The sequence below is a fragment of the Nelumbo nucifera genome, chromosome 4 (assembly GCF_055504915.1).
Source record: "Nelumbo nucifera cultivar China Antique chromosome 4, China Antique-T2T, whole genome shotgun sequence".
In the NCBI taxonomy this organism is placed as follows: Eukaryota; Viridiplantae; Streptophyta; class Magnoliopsida; order Proteales; family Nelumbonaceae; genus Nelumbo; species Nelumbo nucifera.
In genome coordinates, this window is record NC_142652.1 from 20,366,310 (window position 1) to 20,385,340 (window position 19,031).

The 19,031-nt window shown below is 41.5% G+C and overlaps 1 protein-coding gene across 10 annotated transcripts in view; it reads right to left on the reverse strand.

The window, feature by feature from the left end:
• LOC104597958 (U5 small nuclear ribonucleoprotein helicase) overlaps positions 1 to 19,031 on the reverse strand; it is a 156,926-nt gene that overhangs the window by 50,973 nt on the left and 86,922 nt on the right. For all 10 annotated transcript variants that reach the window (XM_088903295.1, XM_010259770.3, XM_088903296.1 and 7 more), the window contains exons 35-38: positions 17,900 to 17,990; positions 2,051 to 2,200; positions 1,784 to 1,975; positions 1,630 to 1,695 (exon numbers count right to left, since the gene is read on the reverse strand). In XM_088903295.1, coding sequence (XP_088759421.1) covers positions 1,630 to 1,695; positions 1,784 to 1,975; positions 2,051 to 2,200; positions 17,900 to 17,990 — 499 coding nt within the window. The remainder of the gene's footprint in view (positions 1 to 1,629; positions 1,696 to 1,783; positions 1,976 to 2,050; positions 2,201 to 17,899; positions 17,991 to 19,031) is intronic.

Genomic DNA, 19,031 nt, shown 5'->3' on the forward strand with positions numbered 1-19,031 from the left:
TGCTAAACTCCCAACAACTATAGAAGGACTAGGAACATGGGTAGTTTCTTCCTTCTTTTGATCTTCATCAAAGAGAAAATCTGTATTGAAAACTTCCTCTCCCTCTTCCTCTATCTCATTAACCTCCCCTGCGTTGTCGTTATCAGATTCACTACTTGAATCATCACACTCCTCTTCTGAGTTCTGACATGCTGGAATCAACTCAACCTCCATCTTCCTCCTCTTTCTTCGCCAAATGAACCTTGAATATCTTGGTTTCAGGTGATCCTTGGCCATCGGCTGAACTGTTTTTGGGAAAGATGATAGACCCAAACTATTGTCTCCTATCGGAACCTTAGAGACCCGACTCATGTGACTACTTAAGGTGTCACATGATCCAGTCTCCAAACTTTGATCAACAAGTTGGTTCACCTTAGGTAACAGGATAGCCCTAACCCCAACTGGATCTAATAGGGCTTTAGTATGCATTTTATTTGCAAAGTATGGACTACATGCCAGCTCAAAAGCTACCCCCCTCTTAACCACTTCACTAAAAGAGGGCCCACAACCCTTATTCTTTTTACTTTCAATTTATTTTTCAAAAATTTTCATTTTCAAGATAAACTTCTGCTCGTCTTTTGGAATTAGAATATTCACCTTCCCGCAGCAGTGAAGCCTTTCCCCTTTTCCTCCATTGTCCTCTCTCCTCCCTCCACATAGACCCAGGTTGCAACCTCATCATCTTCTTCCTCCTTTGAACACCCTTTCCACAGAGCTGCTTCTTCAACTCCTGTCAGTAACCAAACCCTCCTCCAAAGGCCATTGGCAAAGAGAGCCAGAGATCAAGGGATGTCATCTGGTTTCACCCCCATGATTCTCACCTTCACAGCATGTAGATCATTCAAGTCAAGGTCTTCCATGATCCCACCTAGCAATCTGATGATCCTATCAAGGATCAATTTCTTTTAGAAATTGAAAGTAAGTGCCACGGGCTTCAAAGTAAAACTTTTTCACCCTCCATTGATATGAATCTTAAAGATGACTCCAGTAGGTGAGTGAGGGAAAATCAGCCAAGATGATTGGTCATATGGATTAAAATATGACAACGAAGAAAGGTTTGGTCAAGTTCAACTCTAAGAAAGCATGGGAAGGGCCAAAGTTGATGTTGATGGAAGTGGTGAGAAGGGGCCATTTTTTGGTATAATGGTAAAATCTTGGGCTAACAAGCATGAGAATGCAGGTTAATCACTCCCAAGACCCTAGACAGCAGGAACCAACAATGGCTAAAGGCCTTTATAGAAGTGATAAGAAGAGCTAAAGTGGGACTGCAAATAGAAATTAATGTAGAATACCCAAACCTATGATGCCTAGATACGTTTATAAGTCTTCTGCCTTGTGTCAGATACTTCAATTTTTAGTGCAAATTCCATATACGACACCAAGTCCACCTGTCCCCAAAATGTATTTGGTTAACATAGACACTCAAAAAGTTGGATAAGGGTTAGTTGAGTTTAGTACTGTAAATTCCCTTTGTCAAACATATGAAACCTCCGTAAGAACTTCCCTCATTGGGAGTTCTTCAAAAGAATATTTTAATCAGAAAAATAGATATAGAAATTAAAAACAGGAAAAAAAGCAGATTGCCCACACCTTGATAATAACTAGATGAGCAGGAAGATTTACACCCCATGCTAATGTGCTGGTACATACCAAAACCTGTAACAGTGTGGAGGAAAACATGCCTTTCTCAAAAAGTTCACAAAAAAGTTCCTCAATAAGGGGGTAACAAAGAGATAAAGAATACCTGAATTTTGTTGTTCACAAAAAGTTCCTCAACAAGGGATCTGTCTTTATCATTTAGCCCTGCATGGTGCAATCCAATTCCAAACTGTAAAGTGTGCCGCAGGTTCTGATCTGTGACCTGAGAAAGAACCATCTGCATCTCATCCTCTGGCATGTCAAGAAACTGCCGTGGATGATCATCTGAAGCTGCAAACTGCATATGTACAACCATAAGTAACTCTGCATACCACTGAATAATTCAAAATCACAGCATGATGAAAGATCTAACCTGAATGAGGTCCAAAGCAGTAAGTCTTGTTTGACGACGAGATGAAACGAAAATGAGAACTGGCTTTGTAGGTGAATGTGTACATATGGCAGCATATGCAGGTTTATTCATACTATTCATTCTTGGGCAGTAGAACTTCCCAGGGTAACCCTGTTCATAAAATAAAAATATCCAAAAGTTCTATGGAAATTAGGATAATGTCTAAAACTGTAGTATAGACACTCTACTACAAAACTACACACCAAGGTTCAAAGTATCGATACACCCCGATACGCCAAAAGGGGTGTATTGAAACTTTGAACCTATCGATACACCCTGATGATTTATTTCAATGGGAAATAACTTTGTAGAAATTAACTACTATGGTGTCCAATAAAAAAATCCAACCATTCTATTGTAGCATTAAATCATCAATTAATAAACTTCCTCCAGATGTAAAATATTGCATATATCCTCTTTTCAGTAAAACCGTTAAAATGGATTTATTTAGATTTTTAAGAAAAAAATTTATTAACCAATCAGGTGATAGGATATCACACATACAAGTCAAAGCCCAATACCCACATCACCAAACCCTCCAAACTCTTTTCATACATACAAGTCTTCCACAACTGTTACAAACGAAGCAAAACACACTCCCACAACCAAGGACACTACAAAGCCCAACCATCCCCCCTAATATCCCTAGATCAACCACAATCCTAACAATATTCAACAATCAGGTCTCCAACCCCTTCGATGCCATTCTTCGTTCAAAAGGTATCTCTCTTCCAAATCCTGAAACATTTTTCTCACGTATTCTTCCCCTCCTAAAAACATAAAACCCTTACATCTTGCTTACTTGGGCTTCAATTTTGACTATTTATTCCAAATCCTTTTTTTTTTTTACTTTTTTTCTTACTTGATCAATAACCACTTCCTTATTTTCCTTCTCTCCTCTCTCTTCCTCTAGTTCGTCCTCAGTCTCCCCAATCCCTCATTTATTATTGCTTCTAATCTTTTGAGAACCTCAATTTTCCCCCAGTTTCTTCTTCTCCACCCCTTTCTTCAACAAGTCCAAACTAGAACTATTTCTTGCACTGCTCTGAGATCTCTTCATATCCTTTGTACCCCTCCTGTTGTAGTACCTCTAATACTTGCCACAGGGGCCTCTAATACTTGGGGAAAAAATCCATCATCAACCTTCTCATTACCATAAGAGATTTCAGGAACTCTAGGAACCCCATGTCCTTTTCCCCAAATCATGTTACCTTCCTTCTTTACAGTTTCCACCTCCCCATACCACTCAATCCTTCCAACTTCTGCTACTAACGAAATACAATCACCAGCAGGCTGACAAACAATTTCCTCTCTAGCGCCCTCTTTCCCACTACAACCACTCTAACCTTGTCTGAGCACACCTTCGCAATAGCCTTTTCTGCCACTATTACCCCTTCAATCACTCATGAGTTTGAAACTTCATGAGTGAAATTAGTTATCACCCAATTCCACATTTTAAACTTCTCCTTGAGTCCTTATTCACTCCTTCAACCTTCCTTAAATATCGCTTTTTGATATGTATTACCTTCCCCTCTTTTGAAAAGCTTTGCAATTTGCTCCTACAAAAAGTTAACTACGTTTTTCAATGTATGTCATAACACACTTGGAACTATCGTTGCTTTTGAGGTAGAGGATGATAAATCCATCAAGTGGTCTATCATTACTTGACTTTGCCTCCCTCCCATGTGCTTACATGAAACATCACATGACCAGCAAATTAAATCTAAGTTATTAGGCCCATCAGGGTTGGGCCCAAGCTGAAAAAGGTCCGGCCTGTCAACTCAGCACATCAAGTGACTCCTTAAAACTCCCCCTGCCAGTTCAACAAACCTGGATTTGCAACCAATAAACTGGGTCAGCTACAATCCTCACCACGATTCTTAATCTTCCCCTCACCAATCTAGTTATCTTTCAAACTTGACTTTTCTCCTTTTTTGTCACTAACAGTCTGAGAAGGTGAACTATTGCACAGTGTTTTAAAAGGTGTGGGAGGCGTACACCTAGAGGCACGCCTCTAGGCGAGGTGCCCCAAAATGCCCCAAGGCATATGCCAGAGGCGCCGACACCTCTGAAGCGAACGCCTCAGGTGCAAGAGGCGTATGCCTCATACGCTTTTTTCATGAGGCGTACGCCTCATGCGCCACATGCACACCCCATATAAGAAGACAGAAAAAAACAAAGAAAAAAAAAGAAAGGAAAAGAAAGAAAGGGAAGGGAAAGAAAAAGAAAGAAAAGAAAAGGAAAGGGAAGGAAAGAAAAGATAAGGGAAAAGAAAGTGGGCTAGGGACTAAGACCCCCCCCCCTTTTAACTAGTGATATGCATCTTCATTCTTCTTAATATAAAATATTTTTATTAAAAATAAAGAAAAATGAGATCCTCCTTCCACTCCCCAGCCCCCATTTTTGATGCAGCCCCTTTGCAGAAATTTTGAAAGAGTTCAATCCTCTTCCACCACGAAGCCAATCTTTCTCAACCCTCTTGTCTTCCTCTCCAAGAGCTTCCATCCAGAGAGCTGCTTCAATGGAGGTTGCTAACCAAACTGAGTAAAGAACCTTATCAGTGAAAACCTCTACCTTACTAATTATGCCTTCAGGCTTCAAGACATTGAGAAGAATAGCTTCTGAGTGCAAATCAAAGTAAAAAAACCCTACTAGCTGTCCTCCACAAATTGACACAACAACTTGAACAGTGACACCATCTTCTATACACAGCATCTTCACATTGGACTCAGGGGACCAGCTTGAGACCAAGATATTGCCATATTCCAACTATAGATTTACTGCTCCCAACTCCAACTCTTCTTGAATCAAGTCAATAAGAGCTTTTCATTTTTCAACAATGTGAATATTTGTATTAGCTTCATCTAAGTACTCAGTAAAACCGTTTAATATGTTAGAGATTAAATCCCACCCAGCACCTTCCCTTCCCTCAGGAAAACATACTGTTAGAATGTTAGAGTGATGTTCAGCTGATAAGAGTTCTTATTAGCCCATTCTTATGTTTATCTTATCTTGTAACTGGGCCTGTGTTAATGGGTTTAATCCTGTTTAATGATGTTAGAATGCTCGAGTCAGGGGCATTTTTGTCATTCTGGTGTATCTTATTGAAAGTGAAATGTCTATTGTATCTGAGTTTAAGTTATGTGTCCCATCTTCTATGAGGGACAAAATTGTCTTTCTTGTAACTCAAGTTTTTCATGAATAAAAGTCAAGTGGGTTGGCTAGGAGAGTGACTTTTTGAACATCCTCTCTTCTAGTCTGGCCGAACACTCTTCTCCTCTCCTTCTTCTTCTTTCTCTTTTCTTTCTTCTTTCTTCTTCTCTACTTTGACCTAGAAACAACTAGGGTTTATTCAAATGGTATCAGAGCATTAAGGTCTGGTGTTCGTTTTCTTGCTGCTGTCTTCTTCCTGGGTTCGCCGCCAGCTTCACAGTAGGTTTAATCATCCTACAGCTGATCTGATTGAAGACTCGATAAAGGGCTGAAAAGGAGTTGTCGTTTTGAGAACCTGGAGGTGAGAATGCCTCTGGCCGGTGCTGTGGTGGTCGTTGAAGTGGTATACTAGACCCTCTATTCAGTGTACGAAGAGGGCTGGTCATATAAAGGTATGGACACTGCTGTCGTGTGCTCAGAAATGGACTGTGAATGCTGATTTTTTTTGTGTGCTTCGAAAGTTAGTTGTTGTGGTGCTGGGTGAAACTGATACACATATCAGTCATGTCTTTTTTTTGTGTTTTCTTGCTCACATGTGTGCTGAAAGAAGAGTGGTAGACTGCTGATGTCCACGACAGCAATGGTGTGGTGTTGATTGTGTTGTGGTGGCCGACATATCTATGTTTTTAAATGCTTAAAAGTGAACCCCTAGACCTTGTGTGTAATCAGTTCTGCAGTGTGCAGAACAAGTGTTCGATGAAATGACTGAGTAATTTCAGTAATGGTGTGTTGGTGGTAAATGGTCCTGCAGTGTGCAGTCCAAGTGTTTGATGTGTTGACTGAAAGATTTCAGCTTTAGAGTGTAGTGTGTAATGTGCAGTTGAAGAAAGTGGGTTGGTGGTATTGTAAGTGAGATAAGTCTTGTGACAAGTGTGAGATTGTGGTGTATATTCAGAGGAGACATAATTGAGATGGCTTCAACTGTAGTTGGGAATGACAACAAAACAGGCATCATGCTCTCTTCAGATTATCTAAGTGTTCAAATGACATCCATCAAGTTGAATGGTGAGAACTATGTACCATGGGCAAAATATGTGGAGGTATTCTTGAAGGCCAAGAGGAAAGTAAAACATGTGAGGGAGGAGAAACCTTCCTCTGATTCTCCTGGGTTCAGTGATTGGGAACAAGATGATGCACAGATAATGACATGGCTTTGGAACAGCATGGAACCAAAGATTAGTGTGAACTTCATGTTCCTAGATACAGCCAAAGAGATCAAGGATCATGCTAAAAAGTTGTACTCTGGACAAGACAACACAACTAGGGTATATCAGTTATACCAAGAGTACTTCAATTTGAAGCAATGAGCTAAATGTGTATCACCCTCTAACATCAGATGTCCAGATCCAACAACAGCAACGTGAACAACTTGATGTGACTAGGTTTCTTGTGGGCTTGAAGGCTGAGTATGAGCCTGTCAGAGCACAGATATTGGGGGGATCAGCTCTCCCCCCACTTGAAGAAGTTTTTGCCCGTCTTAAGAGGACATCCATTGAGCCAGTGGAACATTCTTCCTTCTCTGATAGATCTGGTTTGGTAGTGACTAAAGGGAGTAGTCGTGGAAGTAGAAGTGGTGGTGGCAACAGTGGTCCTCCAAGCAACCGTAGTGGACACATGTTTAACCGGGCCAGTGGCCAGACTGGAGGCCGTGAGTCAGGGGGAGGCCGTGGAAAAGGAAGGGGTAATGCTCAGAGAAAATGTACACATTGTGGCTTAGAGGGGCACACAGTTAATTTCTGCTATGATTTGCGTGGTCCACCCAACACTTGGGCTAACCATGTTACATCTAAGAGTAGTAGCACAATTACTGAAAGCTAGCAAACTGCACCAACCCCCTCCACACCCACTTGTGCTTTCGGGCAGGAAATGGTGAGTGTACCACGGGCAATATATGAGCAGTTCCTTCAAACATCTCAGCAGAACACAGCTACACTTGCCCATTCAGGTATGACTTGTTTAGCTTCCAAAGCCTCACCCTGGATCATTGATTCTGGCGCCTCACTCGCACCTCCACATCTCAGACAGTTACACTTGCTAATGGTTCTACATCCCCAATTTGTGGTGTTGGTGATGTTGATCTCTCCTCATTGTCTTTAGCATCTGTTTTATATGTTCCTAAGTTCCCTTTTAACCTTATGTCTGTTAGTAGATTAACCAAGTCCCTTAATTGTTCTGTAACCTTCTATCCTTCTTGTGTGTTTCAGGATCTCAAGACGAGGACGAAGATTGGTGGAGGGCATGAAGCCGGTGGTTTGTATTACCTTGATGGTGGTGGCCCTCCAGTGGCTTTTCAGTCGTCTCTTACTCCTCTCCAATGGCACTGCAGACTTGGTCATCCCTCTCTCAAGGCTTTGAAGCTGCTAGTTCCTTCCTTGAGTCATCTTTCATCATTAGATTGTGAGTCATGTCAGTTGGGAAAACATCATCGAGTCTCATTTAGTCCAAGAACTGATAGTCGTGTCTCAAGTCCTTTTGCTTTAGTTCATTCTGATGTATGGGGTCCAGTTAAAGTGGTGTCATACAATGGGTTTAAGTATTTTGTAATCTTTGTTGATGACTTTTCAAGGATGACATGGATCTATCTTATGAAAGACCGTAGTGAATTGTTCTCTATTTTTCAGAAATTTCATGCTGAAATACGCACTCAGTTTGGTGTTCATATGAAAATACTTCGCTCCGATAATGCCAAAGAATACATTCCTCATCATTTCAGCAATACCTAGAACATCATGGAATAATTCATCAAACTTCTTGTGCCTACACCCCGCAACAAAACGGTGTAGCTGAACGGAAAAATAGACATCTTGAAACTGCTCAGTCCTTGATGATCAATATGCATGTCCCAAAGCACTTTTGGAGTGATGCTGTTCTTACATCCTGTTTTTTAATAAATCGGATGCCCAGGTCAATCCTTGGAAGTCAATCCCCTTTCTCCATGTTGTTCCCCACTTTGTCTCCCCTTCCTCTCACCCCAAGAATCTTTGGTTGTGTTTGTTTTGTTCAGCACTTGGGGCCTGGAGTAGACAAGCTAGATGCTCGGGCTACGAAGTGTATTTTTCTTGGCTACTCAAGGACTCAGAAAGGGTACAAGTGTTATAACCCTAAGTTTCATAAATCGTTTGTGTGCCCTGATGTCACCTTCTTTGAGTCAATTCCTTTTTTCTCCAATGCTGGGGTCTCTTCTTCTCCCTCTGTGGTTCCTCTTCCTGTTCCGGTTGTGGACCCCCTTCCCGTAGCTCCCACTCCTACTGCAGATGCACATCATATGCCAGTTACTACAGAGAGGCCGCCAATTACTCAAGTGTATACTCGCAGAAGTGCCTCGGCTCCTCCTCCACTTCAGCACCCGCCGACAGATCCTGCTACTGCTCCTTCTCCCTCAGATCTTCATCTCCCTATTGCTTTGCGGAAAGGTAAACGTACTTGTACTTCTCATCCCATTTCAGACTATGTTTCCACTGCTCACCTTTCTGCTTCTCATTGCAAGTTTATATCATTACTCTCATCGGTTCCCATTCCCAAGACTGTACAGGAAGCCCTTGCCTCTCCAAGGTGGTGGCAAGCCATGGAAGAAGAACTCTCTGCTCTACAACATAATCATATGTGGGAACTCACCACCCTTCCTCCTGGTAAGCACACTGTTGGGTGTAAATGGGTCTATACAGTGAAGCATCTTCCTGATGGCAGTGTGGAACGATTGAAGGCACGGTTAGTGGCCAAGGGCTATTCTCAGTTATATGGTGTGGACTATATGGAGACATTCTCTCCTGTGGCTAAAATTGGTTCAGTTCGGGTGTTGATCTCATTGGCTACTATGTATGATTGGCCTCTCCTACAACTTGACATAAAAAATGCTTTCCTACATGGTGATCATGTTGAGGAGGTGTATATGGAGCAACCACCAGGGTTTGTTGCTTAGGGGGAGGCCGGTAAGGTGTGCAGGCTCAAAAAGGCAATCTATGGACTGAAACAATCTCCTCGTGCATGGTCTGGCAGGTTCAGTGAAGTGGTGAAGGCCTTTGGGATGAAACAGTGTCAGGTTGATCATTCTGTGTTTAGCTATAACTCAAAAGATGGAAAAATCTTGCTAGTTGTGTATGTGGATGATATTGTCATAACTGGAAGTGACAGCAATGGAATTGACAGGCTGAAAAAATTCTTACAGGACCACTTCAATACGAAAGATCTGGGGAAGCTAAAGTATTTCTTAGGAATAGGGTTTTAGGCTGAAAAAATATGTTTTTGATCTACTTGAAGAAACAGGGTTGTTAGGTGCTAAACCAGCAGAGACTCCTATGGAACTCAATGCCAAGCTAAGTGTGGATGCAGGTGAAGAGGTTGATGATCCTGGAAGATACAAAAGTTTGTGGGAAAGTTGAACTACCTGACCATTACCCGACCAGATATATCATTTGCTGTGAGTGTGGTGATTCAGTTTATGCAACATCCCCGGGTTCCTCACTGGGAAGCTGTTCTGAGAATTGTTAGGTACTTAAAGGGTGCTCCAGGTCGTGGTTTGTTATACCAAAAAGGAGGACATCTTGAGATAGTAGGGTACACAGATGCTGATTGGGCTAGCTCTATATCAGACAGGAGGTCAACCACAGGGTATTGTACCTTCCTGGGTGGCAATCTTGTAACTTGGAAGAGCAAGAAGCAAACAGCGGTGGCAAGAAGTAGTGCGGAAGCAGAGTACAGGGCTATGGCCCATACCACATGTGAACTAGTATGGCTGAAGAACCTACTACAGAAGATGGGTTTCTCAATTGACAAACCCATGAAATTATACTGTGATAACCAAGCTGCTGTTCACATCTCATCCAATCCTGTCTTCCATAAAAGAACTAAACATATTGAGGTGGATTGTCACTTTGTGAGAGAGAAAGTGATAAGTGGGGTAATAACTACATCTCATGTGAGCTCAGGAAATCAGTGGGCAGATATCTTCACAAAAGGATTGTCTCGGGGAAGAATAGATTACATTTGTAACAAGCTGGGACTATATGATATATACTCTCCAGCTTGAGGGGGAGTGTTAGAATGCTCGAGTCAAGGGCATTTTGGTCATTCTGGTGTATCTTATTGAAAGTGAAATGTCTATTGTATCTGAGTTTAAGTTATGTGTCCCATCTTCTATGAGGGACAAAATTGTCTTTCTTGTAACTCAAGTTTTTCATGAATAAAAGTCAAGTGGGTCGGCTAGGAGAGTGACTTTTTGAACATCCTCTCTTCTAGTCTGGCCGAACACTCTTCTCCTCTCCTTCTTTCTCTTTTCTTTCTTCTTTCTTCTTCTCTACTTTGACCTAGAAACAACTAGGGTTTATTCACAAATGATTTAAGTCATCTGGGTGTCTCATCACTAATCAGGGGCATCCCAGTAATTTCTTGTACCTTGTACTACATTCATCTATAAATAAAAGACTGGTCGATTGGCTAGTACAGTTCGACATTCTCTTCAGTTCTGTGGTTCTCTTCTCTTCTTTGCTACTTCGAGTATAGCTCCTCAGATTACATGGTATCAGAGCATTAGCTCCTTCCTGGTTTCAGCAGGCGGACTCTCTTCTCTTGCTGTCTTTTCATCTTCTCTCTTCCTTTTCTGGGTTGCTGCAGTAAAGACCTAGGAGTGTAAGAGAGTAAAGCAAGTTCGAACCTAGGGTTTCTCTTGGTTGTAGGACTCAAGGGAAGTAAGACCCAGAAGTAGATGTCCTACTAGATTATTTCCAGCAAGTAGTAGCTATTGGGCTACTAAGAGAGGTCTGTATAGGACAGACCTAGTTGAGGACAGATTTCTGCAGTCCTAGCACTAGCCGAAAGGGGGAGAGCTTCCTCTACAGTTGCAGCTTCGTGCTCCAGCAAGACTTGCACAGAACAAGTGGTAAAGACTTAGTCTCTTCTACAATTGCAGCTTCGGTGCATCAGCAAGACTCTTACAGAACTGTGGCAACTTCAGTTACAGATTTTCTTCAGGTCGGTTATCAGCCCTTCTTCTTTATCAGCCTTTCTTCAGGTCGGTTATCAGCCCTACTTCTGCACTGCACAGTTGCAGCCTTAATCTTTTACCAGCACTGTGAACTGGTTCAGTTACAGACCTTTACTTGCTACTGTACCCGAACTGTGAACACTTCTACCAGCACTGTGAACACTGTGACCACTTCGGCCAGTCCTAAACAGAACCACCTACAGCACTGTGAACTCTTGGACTGAAATCAGGATGTCCTCACTATCCAGTGAAGTTTCCTCTAGAGATAACAGACCTGTCACAAGGTCCTCAAACCTGGAAAACCCTAATCTGCACAGCTTGCAGATTACAAGTGTGCTGCTAGATGAGTATAACTTCAGAGAGTGGTCCGTCTCAGCAATGTTGTTCATTACCTCTCGTGATCTCACAGGCTATTTGGATGGAGACAAGAAACAACCAGAAATTGGCAGTCCTGAATACACTGTGTGGCGCAAGGAAAATGCCACAGTCATGTCTTGGTTGCTGGCCTCCATGACTCCTAGGGTGGCTAGAACTGTTCATCACTTCCCTACAGCCGCTAAAATTTGGGAGAAAGTATCTAAGACATACGGCCAGAAAAAGAACAATGCTAGAATCTACAGGCTGAACCAAGACATTGCAGCCCTAAGGCAAGGAGACATGTCCATGGAAACCTACTTTGCAACACTGGAAGGACTCTGGGAAGAGCTTGACCACCACTTGATTTTGGATTGGGAAAATGCCAATGATAAGAGGAGGCATGACAAGCAGATTGAGGAGGGCAGAGCCTTCAAGTTTCTGGTGGGTCTTGACCCTGTATATGAAGGTATAAGGTCACAGATTCTAGGGAGAGATGAATTACCTGAGCTTCACCATGTCTACTACCTGGTGAGGAATGAAGAAGTAAGGAGAAAGAAGATGCAAGTTGACTCCCAGACACAGTCAACAGAACTACCTGGAAAACATTCAGCCTTAGTCTCCACTAAGGGGAATAGATTTTCAGACAAGAAGTCCCTCAAGTGTACCCATTGTGGTGGTGAGAAACACACAAAGGAGAAATGTTGGGTCTTGTACCCTCATCTGAAGCCAGCTGCTCTGAGAAAGGACAAAAGGCAACATAAGGGCCACACAGCAAGTGGGAATCTTGCCACCAACAACAGTAGTGACAACTCACAGAGTACTCAGACAGTGTCCTCTTCCACCGCAAGGCAGGCTGCCGACTCCTCTGAACCAAGTACTTTGGGCTTCACAGCTAGTGAGGTAGAGGTTCTCAGCCGGGCATTAGCCCGTTTGAAGAACAATTCTTTAGCTTCCACCTCTCTTGCAAAATCAGGTACAGCCTCTGCATTTAGTGCAACTACTTCCATTAATTCTACCTCTTGGGTGATTGATTCAGGAGCCACTGACCATATGACACATATGTCCTCCTTATTCTCTACATATCATTTGTTGTCTGGCCAGGATAAGATGAGAGTAGCTGATGGGTCTCTCTCCACCATCTCTGGAAAGGGGGTGGTTGACCTAAGCAAGGATCTCTCTCTTAAATCAGTCCTACATGTTCCTAGTCTTACCTCAAATCTGTTGTCTGTTTCAAAGCTTACGAAAAATTTGAACTGCAGTATAACTTTCTTTCCTTCTCATTGTGTCTTCTAGGACAGATTGACAAGGAGAACGATTGGGAGTGGTCATGAGTATGGGGGCCTCTACTATTTTGATGAGGATGTCAGCTCAGCCTTGCAAGCTTCTACTACTAGTCCGGAAAGTGTAGAGTCAATAGCTAGGCTGCACTTGGGGCATGCTAGGCTAGGTCATTTGTCCTTTTCTTCTTTAGCAATGTTGTTTCTCGAACTATGTAAGGGCATTCCGAGTCAGAGTTTAATTTGTGATGTGTGTCAAATGTCAAAACAATGCAGATCAATGTATCCAATTTCTAGTAATGAAATTCAAGCCCCTTTTGATTTGGTTCATTCTGATGTTTGGGGTCCTTCACCCATTGTTTCCATTGATGGCTTCCGTTACTTTATCAGTTTTATTGACCACTATTCTCGGTGCACTTGGATTTATCTGTTGAAAGGACGTGATGAAGTTCCCCGGATAACTATGATGTTTTGCAAGATGGTTGAAACACAATTTGATAAAAAGATCAAGCAATTCCGTTCAGACAATGCAGCCGAATACTTTGAAAGATCCCTGAACTCATTCATGGAAGATGCAGGCATGTTACATCAATCATCATGTGCTTACACCCCTCAACAAAATGGGGTTGCTAAGCGCAAGAACAGGCACCTATTGGAGACAGCTCGAGCCCTTCTTTTCCAGCACAATGTGCCCAAGCAATTTTGGTCTCAAGCTGTTCTCACTGCATCATACCTGATAAATCGGATGCCATCTAAGGTACTGGGTATGAAGACCCCTTTCTCTGTTTTGCGTCCCACTCTTCCAGAATTTCCTCTTCCCCCATGGGTTTTTGGCTGTACATGCTTCATACATGTGAAGGATCCAAAGAAAACCAAGCTGGATCCTAAGGCTACAAAGGGAATATTTTTGGGGTACTCTCCTACGCAAAAGGGGTATAAGTGTTATGATCCTGTCTCCAAGAAAAAATGTCACCAGAGATGTAGTCTTTTTTAAGTCTCAACCCTATTTCCAGTCTTCTCAAAATCCTCTTCAAGGGGAGAGTAGTGGGTTGGAAGAGGATTCTCATTCTCCCTTCTTTTTTGTTCCCATTTCATCACCTTCCACTACTACTAGTTGTAACATTCCGGGTCAACCTAGTGAGACTCCCATTGTGCCAGTTACTTCTCCAGATTCGGTTGATGCTTCTGAAGGTTCCAGTAAACAAGAGAAAGAGATACTTACATACAGAAGAAGGAAGAAGGGCCCTAAACCTCATGATTGCAACCAGTTGAACTCAGATCAATCTGTCTCTGCAATTCAAGGTAATTCTGACTCACTCAATTCAGATTTGGATCTTCCTATTGCTCTACGTAAGCCTGTTCGTTCTTGTACCACTCGGCATCCCATAGCTAATTATGTTTCTTAATCACGCCTATCCCCTGCCTATCATTCCTTTGTGTCTGCTCTTTCCTCTGTATGTGTCCCTTCCAGGTATTCAGAGGCGGCATCTGATCCAAGGTGGAAAGAAGCCATGAATGAAGAGATGAAAGCCCTAATGAAAGCAAGAATGTGGGAATTGGTGGACCTGCCAGAGGGGAAAGGCACTGTTGGGTGCAAGTGGGTATTCACAGTAAAGCACAGGGAAGATGGGTCAATTGAGAGGTACAAGGCCAGACTTGTGGCAAAGGGATTTACACAAAAGGAAGGAATTGACTACAAGGAAACCTTTGCCCCAATAGCAAAGCTCAACACAATCAGGGTTCTACTGTCACTAGCAGCAAAATTCTCTTGGGAACTTCATCAGCTGGATGTGAAGAATGCCTTCCTAAATGGTGATCTTCATGAAGAGGTATTCATGGAGCCCCCACCTGGATATGATGTTGGAAAGAAGGTATGTAAACTAAGGAAAGCATTATATGGTTTGAAGCAATCTCCCTGGGTATGGTTTGAGAGACTTTGTTTGGCCATGAAGAAAGTAGGGTACACTCAGAGCAGTGCAGATCATACATTGTTTACAAGGAGACAGGATGGCAAACTTACAGCACTCATTGTGTATGTGGATGATATGGTGATTACTGAAAATGATGTGAAAGAGATGAAGAGGCTGAAGAAGTTCTTAGCTTCAGAATTTGAGATCAAAGACCTGGGAAATCTGAGATGCTTTCTTGGGATTGAAGTTGCTAGATCAAGAGAAGAAATTTACATATGTCAAAGAAAGTATGTGCTAGATCTCCTAGAGGAAACAGGTATGATGGGGTGCAGGCCAGCAGACACTCCAATAGAACCAAGCCATGGATTACAAGAATCAATGGGTAAAGAATACTGTGATAAGGAAAGGTACCAAAAATTGGTAGGAAAATTCATATACTTATCCCTTACTCAGCCAGACGTTGCCTATGCAGTGCATGTTGTCAGTCAATTCATGCACTCACCAAAGACCCCTCATATGAGAGCAGTGGAAAGAATTCTCAGATATTTGAAGACTTGCCCAGGGAAAGGAATTCTATTCAGGAAAAACAGCAGACTTGAAATTGAAGCCTACACTGATGCTGATTGGGCTGGGTCTGTTGGAGACAAAAAATCAACCTCAGGTTACTGTACATTCTTGGGGGGAAACCTAGTCACATGGCATAGTAAGAAGCAGAATGTTGTGGCTAGATCAAGTGCAGAAGCCGAATACCGGGCTATGGCACACGGGGTTGCTGAACTCTTATGCCTCAGAACTCTCCTTAATGAGCTTGGTATCAAGACTGAGGGTCCTCTCAAGCTGTATTGTGATAATAAAGCTGCTATCAACATTGCCAACAATCCCGTGTAGCATGACAGGACAAAACATATTGAAACTGATCGACACTTTGTTAGAGAGAGAATTATTTCAGGAGAACTCTGTGTGCCTTATACTCCATCAGAGATGCAGATTGCAGATGTATTAACAAAAGGGCTGGCAACAACAAAGTTCAGGGACATACTTGGCAAGCTAAACATGATTGATATCCATGCTTAGCTTGAGGGGGAGTGTTAGAATGTTAGAGTGATGTTCGGCTGATAAGAGTTCTTATTAGCCCATTCTTATGTTTATCTTATCTTGTAACTGGGCCTGTGTTAATGGGCCTAATCCTATTTAATGATTTAAGTCATCCGGGTGTCCCATCACTAATCAGGGGCATCCCAGTAATTTCTTGTACCTTGTACTATATTCATCTATAAATAAAGGACTGGTCGACTGGCTAGTACAGTTCGACATTCTCTTCAGTTCTGTGGTTCTCTTCTCTTCCTTGCTACTTCGAGTATAACTCCTCAGATTACACATACCAACTATTTTCTTCGTTTCACAAACTCAAACAGTGCAATGAAGTTAACTCTGCCGTTCAACAACAAAGTTCTTAAACCAGACAATAGTCTCATCTCCTACAAAAAACACCCACACTTTCATCTCTCTAATCTTCAAAGATACCTTTCCACCAACCTTAACTCTTCAAATAAAAGACTTCTCACTTCAAACTTCACTCTTCACTTCCACATATTCAGAATCATGCTTCAGACTCACACTGCAGCTTCAGAACTGCATCTTTAAAATTCTCAACTGCAAAATTAAAATGGATATGGTCCTCCATAGCCTTGAATGGAAAATAGGATTCATGTAGCCAACCAGGTAAACTGCAGGCAAGGTTCCATTGAATTAAGCTCCTCTCCTTTCAAATTAAATCAATTGTTATCCTCTTTCAAATCAGGAAAAAAAGCATGAAAAACTTAAGGTTAATACAGCTATCAATAACCAAACCAAACTTAAGTCATAGATCAAAAGAACCCTATTATTTATGAATAACATTAAATTTCATTAATAGATAAAAATGATTTACAGGAGATACAAAAATCCTTTTGTTTATGGCTAATCTGCCACAGCATTTAGGGGTTCTAGTTGGGCGGGGCTAGATCGGGCTGAGGTGACCCTAATCCAACATGAGTTGTTGAATACTAACCCTAACCCAACCCAATCACATCAGATTGGATTGCGTTTGGTCTGGCCCAAATTATTCACTTTTTTATTTCTGAAAAAAACATGTTCCCAATCCTTAGATCTAGAATTATCCAATCAATGTTAACTAGTATAGATATATGTATGTCTGTTAAACTAAAGAATCTGCCTTTAAACTTAAAATTGATGATTCTTCATCATCACCAAAATCCTTGTCCCAACTATATGGGGTTCTTCCATTCCATTCTGTTTAGTGCCATATCCGTTGTTAAATATTATGTATGATACATGCATATATAATATTTATATATGCAAACATAAATACATGCTAGGTTTGGGTTAGGTTTAGAAGAAAAACAGTCCTTGAGAGTGTGGGACTGTTTAGGATAGATGTAGAAATCAAAAGGAATAAAAAACTGCAGAGAAGATTGCTTCTATTGAGTAGAAGATGAAGAGGGAGATGGCAGCAAAGAGGGTTAGAGTATGAGAGGTTCGAACTTCACTCTCCCTCTAACACCCTAACACTATTTCATTAAGTTAGTTTGAATAATTACAAGGGGGGGCCCTTGGTTGGGCAAGAAATTACAACATAACATAGAAGAGGATGGGCCCAGAATAAGGCCCATTACAGAAAGGAACATAAACAGTAAGAAAGAATAACAGCCTATGGGCCATTCGGCCCATCTTCTCTACAGGTTTAGGCTAACCCAGCCTAAATTGCACCCTTATAGCATTTTTCCTTGTAAACCACCTAAAACCAACAACGACCTTTCTTGTACCCTTTAGAACCCTGCAAGCTTCACCCATAACCTATCTAATTGCATTACATTTCCGTTATTAATAAATTCTTATATTGGAAATCTCTGCAAGGTAAGATGCCATTTATTTAATGAACATAGAGAATCCCTGGAATTCTATTAATTTTTCCTGACTTTTTTCATAAAGTAAAATTCAGATTCCTTGGAAAAAATGCAACTCTTCAAGAAATTAAAATTGAGTTATCCATATGAACATTTCAGCAACTTGCCTGGATGTGAACTTCAAGAGGCACTGGCCTCACACTAGGCTTAAAATTGAAAAGTCCAATATCCCCAACACCCAGCCAATCAGCCAAATCACTGTGCATGAATAAGAAGATTCTTGAAAATTTTATGAGAAGATACATGACATCAAAGATATAGAGAAAAAAATTAATGCACAAAAATTACAGACAGATATCGAACAAGAGATGCGAAACAAATGGGTCCTATACAATTGATGTGTTAATAGCTAAGCAATATGTATGTGTTTCATGTTTGAGAAGACATGTGGATGATTGAAGCATTGAGGTTAAAGGGGATGGTACTCATCAACCACCGTTACTGTGTTGAGCTTAAAAAGGATGGTAATCATCAACCACCATCCCTTTGGGCACCAATCAAGGGGAAGATTTAAACAATTAATGTGTTGAGGTTAAAAGGGATGGTAATCATCAACCACCATTGTCTATGCCATGCGACAGATTCACAAATGCAATATGGACTCATATATTTTGGCTTTTTGGAGTTATACGGGTTGAGCCCCTGACATAAACTGATTTCTATTTGGCATCTGCAGACTTTCAGCAACTGGGGTGGGTTTCTCTGGAACATGGCTCCCCTGGCTGTCTGTTGGTGGATATGCAGAGAAAGAAATAGCAGAACTTTTGAGAACTAGTCCATGCCAATTGAAAAAATTTGTGAGAGTTAATCTCAAGTTCAGCTACTTTTACAATCATTGGGGCAGCATAAAATGGTATGATAATTTTGCCTTGTAATTTCTATTAATTTTTCTTTTTCTTGGGCTACATGTCCCTGCTGTATCTCTAGCAAGGAAGGAACTTCTCCCTCTTTTACTTTTCTTTCTCTTTTAGTGAAATTTCGTCTTTCAAAGAAACAGTCCTATACAGCCAAAGGTTCAGAACAGGCCACGGTTCTGAATTATATCTGTTAAAGTGTGCCGAATAGGGGTAGTTTAGTCTTCTTATGCTTGTTAAGTAGCTTGCTTATGTGGCAGTGTTATTAGAGTCACTCTGCCCCACACTTAAGTAAGGGCATTTTTGTCTTTGTAAAGATCATTAGAATCTAATGAAGATTAAGGGGGTCAACTGTAGGGGTAATCCAACAGATTTCGACAGACCC